The following is a 7,399-nucleotide window of genomic DNA, read 5'->3' as shown; positions in this document are numbered from 1 at the left end:
GGAATATCATCTTGTCCATCCATCTTGTTTAATTCGTACCATCAAATCGATCTAGTTGAATTTTGACATCCTTAGCAACTTTTACGCTAGAATTTATATTTGTCTCCATCAAAATAAACACCTTAAAATTGTTAGGAAAGTTTAAGATGGAAACAAATATGGAGTTGGCTTAGAAGCGTAAAAACATTATCTTAAAAACACAATAAAAACTCACACTTAAAAACATTACAAGAGAATGTTTTTTTTTTCTAATATAGAATAAATATTTTTTTTTTATTTTACAAACTACACCAAGACTATATGCCCTGGGATAACTCTTTTCCGTCACATATAAACATTTTAGAGTTTACGTAATATCATTGGAGCACCGTGCTGTGGCTGAAGAGTTATGACTGTGCGAGGAGCATGAATATACGACGGGGAGAGCTCAAAAGAGCAGCGCTGTAAAATCATTGCCAAAGCCATTTTTGCTTCAATCAAAGCAAAGTTCTGTCCAACGCATATTCGAGGACCCCATCCAAATGGAAGGAATGAGACTTGACTCTTTGTTGCCTTTGAAACACCTTCAGCAAACCTCCCTGGTTTGAACTCAGAGGCATCATCACCCCATAGTTCATGATCTTGGTGAAGGAGGATTGTTGGCACCGAGACCTGCACTCCGGCAGGTAATAGCAAATTTCCAAGCTTTATTTCTTCATGAACATCTCGATTAAGCATAATTACCGGCGGGTATAACCTAAGAACTTCATACAAAATCATGGTAACCTGTAACATGCATCAAAAGAGAGAATGATACTACATGGTAAGAATCCATTAAAAAGGTGACTGACGATCCACTTTGATAAAATAAAATATCGCATATACAGAGATCATTTGCATGCCATTGAGAATGTTTATGTTGATCCAAGAACTAGTAAATCTCAATCTTAATGTATATAGATGTCACCTCCTACCTTGCTTGCGTCCTCATCTGTTGGTTGTTTTTCCTCGTCATTTTGGCCGATTAATAACTCAACGAAAGAAAACATGAACGTTTTTTTTGTGCTATCTTACTTTTTCTTCAAAGGATACCTAAGCTTGCATTTTAAATGCAAGAATGTTCTGTGTTCTTAACAATAAGAAGACAATATTGATGTAGAGGAATTCAGTTGCAAATGCAGAGAAATACTCACAACTTTAAGGTGATTTAGCCCATCGAAATCTGGTTTTTTGTTACCAAAGACTTGCACAACCTCTTCTCTTGCGCGTGCTTGCCAATTCGGATACTGAGCCAATAAAACCATGGTCCAGGTAAGAAGAACTGTGGTTGTTTCTTGTCCAGCAAAGTAGAATATTCTACATTCGTCAATCACATCTTCAATGCTCATTCCGACGCTCTTCGTATTTCCATGCTCTTGTATTTCTCTAAAATTGGATTCCAGAAGTAAATCCAACAAGTCATTCTTTGCATCTTCACCAGCACCCATTGCTTTCTCTCTTTTGTTGATGAGAGCATTAAGAGAAGCTTTTATTTCTTTGTCAATAGCTTTTAGCCTTCTATTAGATGGGATCGGCAGGAACCTACATGCAATTCATGAACATGTTGTCAAGAGATTTTGATTTGTTCTTCTTCTTACTTTTAAGATATATCTCATTGAACAAGGACTAACTTGAAGGAACTGAATTGTAATGTCCAGCAAAAACAGAATAAAGAGTTACCTGTACCCTGGTATGACAATTGCTTTTATTATAACATGAGCTGTAAGATCGATAAGTTCCTTGAGGAGATCAAATATTCTTTTTCCTTCCTCGTAATTACTTCCAAACGACGTTCGAGAAATAGCATCACATGTTAAGCCTTGAAGATCAGGCCAGATATCCAATTCACATGACCCCTCGTCTACAGAGACCAGCTTCTCCCACTTGTTAATCATCCCACTACAACTTTCGTAAAACGCAGGTATCATAAGCTGTAACAAGCAAAGAGAACATATCATCATCGAAAGTTTTATGTTACAGCTATATGAGAGCACAACATGCATGCTACTCATTCAAGGCAATCGAATAGCATGGATGCTTATAGGCAAATAAGTTGAGTCTATCATGATCACCTTTAGCTTCTCTTGATGGAATGCTGGGTTGATTATCTTTCTATGTTTAGACCATTTTTCACCCTCGTGACTTGGAAGTCCACATGCTAGAGGTTTCAACAGCGGGTGCGAGGGCTTCTGATATTCATTTATCTTCATGAATACGTCCTTTATCTGATCAGGGTTCATGATGTTCACTCTTGGTTTCGGCCCAATCCACATAAATGAATTCTTACCTGCATCGTCAGAGGAAGCACATTTATTAGTGTGTGTGTGTGTGTGTGTGTGTGTATGTATGTATGTATTCTTCTGTTGAGGGAAATACACGAGGCTCAAATTGAGATATGAACAAAAGAAATCCAAACCCAGAAAAAATTGCGCTTCACACTTTAAGGTAAAATTCTTGTAAGAGAATTTTTATTTCTTTTTCTAATAGATTTTTATATTTTTATGACACATCAATAGAGTTGACAAAGTATAATCTTCTCTAGATGCAACTTTACTTTAACATGCAGGAAAACATAAAGTTATGATTCTTTTAATATACCTAGATAAATACAAAAGTATTAATTTTGTTAAATATAAATCAACATTTAGAATCTGATTTTTGAATCATAAAATAATCAAGTTACCCCACACAACTACATAATTGTACCCTCACAACACGAATAGGTAATATTATACACAACCTAAACTAATCACTATGCACCCATTATACACCATCTAGATTATCACATGCAACCTCTATACTATTATGTATCCATTCAATAAACACAGTCACAATTTACTCTTCTTCTTCTTTTTTCCTGTTTTTCCACACACACAATACTATTGGTTTTCATCACACTATATATCTTCAGAGCCCATTTAGTATTGTGATAACGGTTGTTTTTTAAAATATTTTTTTATTTGAAAATACATAAAAATAATATTTTTTTTATTTTCTAAAATTTATTTTGACATCATAGAAATATGATGTTTGATTATATATATTGAGAAAAATATCTTTGATAAGATTGATAATGAAGTTATTATGAAGCAGTTTTAAAATATAAAAATTTAAAAAAAAAAATTATAATGTAAGTTTTTTTTATTTTAAAGTATTTTTAAATTAATTTTACTTGATATGAATTATTATATATGTTTTGAATTGAGTCACTAGTACTGTTCTGTCCAGTAGGAAACCAACACTACCAAGAGATCAAATACGCATACCATGAATATTGAAAATTAATACCCACTTGGTCTGTTTTAAAAATATTATAACTCTCTAAAACTATAATTAAGAAAATGGGCTGAAACATTGTGTCAGCACAGTGCAGCACTAACCAAAGGAAACATTGGGTCAGCACATTGGGCATTCTGATTCCCAATGATACCAATGGAAAATTAATTGTTTTTGTAGTCGTAAGAACTAATATTTTATCAATTAAAATAAACCGATGATAACAGAGTTTTGAGAAACGGTGAACAAAAGTTGTTCGACATAAATAAAATTCATCATGACCAACTGGTTTTAATTTCTCAATCATTGGCGCCTTATAGAAAACAAAAGGAATTTCTTAATAAATCGGAGAAATATTTAACTAGCAAGAAAAATCATCTTTTCTAAGAGAGAGATGATAATTAAAGGGTTGCGTATTGAATACCATAATCCTTGACCAGTTGATGGAGGAAGGGCATGACACGAGGTAGAAGAGCGTCTGATAAACCAATGGGTTTGGTCCTTGCTTCTTTCAACATATCTGAACTTTCTTTCCAGTCTCCGAACAAAAGCCGGTAAGGCTTGCCTGCAAAACCTTGTTGTCTCAAGCACCTCTCGACCTTCTTCGGCCGAAACCAAACCCAGTTCAAAACTCTCCATGCCCATCTTAGCACTGCAACATAAACAATGGAGACTAGAATTGAAGAGACTGTTACTGTCATTTTTACACGAAGAAATAAATCCAGAAATGGATGAGAGAGCGAGATATAAGGCGAAGACTTTGGGCAGGTGATGCGCGCAGAGAGACCAATTAAATATTATTGCCTTCAAACATTTCTTTCCGAGCAAGTTTCAAGTTTCAATGATATTTTTTTACTGTTTGTGTGGCAGAAATGTCAATTGTGAATGGCCATCTCCATATCTTGTTTGCTAGTGTTTGGAACTAATATTCCTTTTGTTTGGATTCTTTACGGTTGTAGTCATTAAATTAATTAATTCATAAGATAAATAAATTGTTGGTTGGAGTAGATAAAATAAATAAATAAATAAATGTTCATTAGAATCTCAACATGAAGATCCATTTATAAGTTAGATGATATTTTCATTTTTTTCCCTGATGATCAACATGGTTTGACATGAAGATCCATTTATAAGATCACGTGGTTTGACATTGAAAGCATGATTATGCTTTGTTCTAGGAAGTTAAATAAGTTATTGTAGATTACAATTGTGGTTTTTTTTTCTCTCTCTCTTCCATAGCATGTCCAAGAACTAAGGGGTTGAGAAAACAAAAGAGGTTATCAGCACCACATCATTGAAAAAAGAAAGAACATGGGAAAAAAAACACAAAAACACAAAGAGATTATCAGCACCACATCATGACTACGTCATCGATGCCATAAAAGAGAGATGCTACCGAGGCAAATCCAATCAAGGACATCCATCATCATATCATAGCTTAAAGAAAGTTACACACATGGTTTAAACACGACAAACTTCTTTCCACATTGACGTGTGCATTACACACACCTTCTTTTATTTTTATTTGGTCTTTTGTTATATTTTTTTATTTGACCTTAATTCTTTTATAACTCCTTAAATATTTTTGATTTGGTTCCTAAGTCTTTTATAGCTTTTCAATTGGTCCCAAATTTTATCACACCCGAGCTCAATAAAGGCCCAACCTTGAAGAAAATAAAAAATGAAAAATGAAAGAGACAAATAACCAAATCATATTAGCTTGTTGTGGTCATGTCATGACCCTGCCAACGCATGTGGTGGTGTTACCTAGATTGATCGAGGTTGATCCAATATGGTGTTACCTTTTCGTTTCGCCCCATAAATCTTTTAAAAAAATGATTTTCTCATATGACAATCCATTGTTTCTTATTTATACCTGATTGGATTGTGCAAAGGTTAAAACGATGACGACTTAAAGTTCCTTTTGGAGTCTTATCAAGTTTTAAATGAGGCAACTAGATCACATTAGAATGACACAGATGTCATCTACTTGTTGGCGTGCTTACCACACACCAACAACTTTTCTGATTAAAAAATTAAAAACTTAACTTAAAAATACTAAAAAACTCTTATGACCTTGGTAATTACCTAAAAGCACGTGTGAAAGTATAAAAATACCTCTAAGTACAAACCTGATTTTTTTTCTTATCTAGGGTCAAAAATATACTTTTATTACATATGAATAATGAAAAAAAATAACTCATTGTCCAATAGCCCAACAATTTATTAATCTCCCAGGATAAAGAAAATTTGTTACAAAAATAAAAAAAATTTAGTCAATCACTTTAAGTTTTGTTAACTTTGAAAATAAAAAAATCTTTTCATCGTGCAAAAAAATAAATTCTACATCCTAAAAATTTTTTTAATGATGAATGGGCTAATAGAAAAGATCAAAACACCCCATCTCAGGACTTTTTTTCTTCCCATTCAAAAGCAAATATGTAATTTTATTATAGTAATCTACTATGATTACAGTAAAACAACCCACGGTACTATAATTTTGTGATTAATATGACAAATATGTCATTGGACATGACAACATAATTTGCACTAAGGGTGAGCAAAAAAACCGGAAAACTGATTTAACCGAGAAAACCGAAAAAAAAATAACCGAAAAAACCGAACCGATAAACAAAACCGATTGAAACGGTTAAAATATTTAGAAAAATATTCGGTTCGGTTCGGTTTCTGGTTTTGGTGTGCCTGAACCGGCCAACCCAAACCAAACCGAACCGGTTCAATTTAGGAATGAAAACAAAAATAAACCAAGCGGTCCAACTCCAAACCGCGAGCCGCCTCCTCAGTCCTCCCATTACTTTCCCTTTCAATTCAACAACTCTAGCACTTTCACTTTATCTTCTTTTCCTTTCACACAGTCGCCCCCTCCCCTCCAACCCTTTCAATTTTCATTCACAGACACAACCGCCCCCTCCGATCACCCCTACTGCCATTAACAGTTGCCCCGCCCCCTCCCATTAACATTCGCCTCCTCTTCACCAGTCAACGAGCTTACTTAGCTTAGGCTATTTTCGAACGACCATTCTTTGAATCTCGAAAGAAACCGCCATGCGTGTGAGGTGGCGAAACTGTTACCGCTTCCAGAGCTTCTTCAGCCTATTGCTTGTATCAAAGCCGATTACATCGCTCAGGTAATCTTGTCATGTAATTACAGATTTAATTAATTGTTGCTTGTTAATTTTATATTGTTTCTATTTTTCTATTTTGATGTGTTAAACTGTTAATTATTTTAAACAATGTAAAAATGAAGGTGGACGAAAGAACAAAATCTGGAAAGGAAATTGGAATCGTTGTCCCTGTCAGATTCTCAGAAGACGATAATCGCAAACAGTATGTCCTTTTTTTTTCCTTCTTTTCTTTCTCACTGGTAGATTGGAATTTGGAACTGCCAACAAGGTTTATAGTTATACTAATGACATCCTAAAGTTCACATGCATGGTTAAGCCAAACATGAACAGAAATAAAGAAAAGAAAAGAAAAGTTGAAAATGTAATTAAGTTCACATGATTATCTTTTGATCTGCATGTTCATTAATTAGTAATTGTGAATTATTAAGAAAAAATATCATCTGCTTAGCGTGGTATACTTGTATATGGGTCATATGCATAGTCAACTGCCAAAAATCACGATGGGAAACCCTTTCATTTCATTTATGTTATGTTCTGTTCTATTTAATTTTATCTTGTCTAATTTCAAATGTAATCTGAAATCTCCCTCAAAATCTTGATGGCTTACTGTGTTGCTATCCAACTAAGAAATTGACTCAAGTGGCTTGGTGATATATAGTGGAGACATTCTATTTTAGACATACAGCTTGTTGCCTTGTTTTACTTTCTTCTATAATCTATTTGAGAAAAATATTGTTTATTTCTTCTAGACACTTTAGTCTTCCCAATTTCAGTAGTAACCAGTAAGCATAGAGGTTATGTATTGGGAAGATGAACTATTTTTTTATTTACAATGGCTGTGAAACTCTCTTTCTGTGTGTCTCTGTCTCATGTGCGTGTGCACATATACACCTAAGCTATACTACTGCTGGATTTGTGCTCTTTATTTATATGGCAAATTCTTATTCAAATCTTTGATA

At 34.0% G+C, this 7,399-nt stretch overlaps 1 protein-coding gene across 1 annotated transcript; it reads right to left on the bottom strand.

The window, feature by feature from the left end:
* Positions 1-225: 225 nt before the first annotated feature.
* Positions 226-4,094, bottom strand: LOC133703109 (cytochrome P450 72A397-like). The gene is made up of 5 exons (XM_062127536.1): positions 3,719-4,094; positions 2,091-2,305; positions 1,699-1,949; positions 1,173-1,560; positions 226-765 (listed from the first exon to the last, which is right to left on the bottom strand). The coding sequence occupies exons 1-5, from the start codon at positions 3,993-3,995 to the stop codon at positions 340-342; spliced, it is 1,557 nt and encodes a 518-aa protein (XP_061983520.1). The 5' UTR covers positions 3,996-4,094; the 3' UTR covers positions 226-339.
* Positions 4,095-7,399: the final 3,305 nt, after the last annotated feature.

Source organism: Populus nigra, chromosome 9 (genome assembly GCF_951802175.1).
Source record: "Populus nigra chromosome 9, ddPopNigr1.1, whole genome shotgun sequence".
Lineage (NCBI taxonomy): Eukaryota > Viridiplantae > Streptophyta > Magnoliopsida > Malpighiales > Salicaceae > Populus > Populus nigra.
The sequence above is the reverse complement of the archived record's forward strand: the minus strand, read 5'-3'. Positions and strand labels throughout refer to the sequence as shown.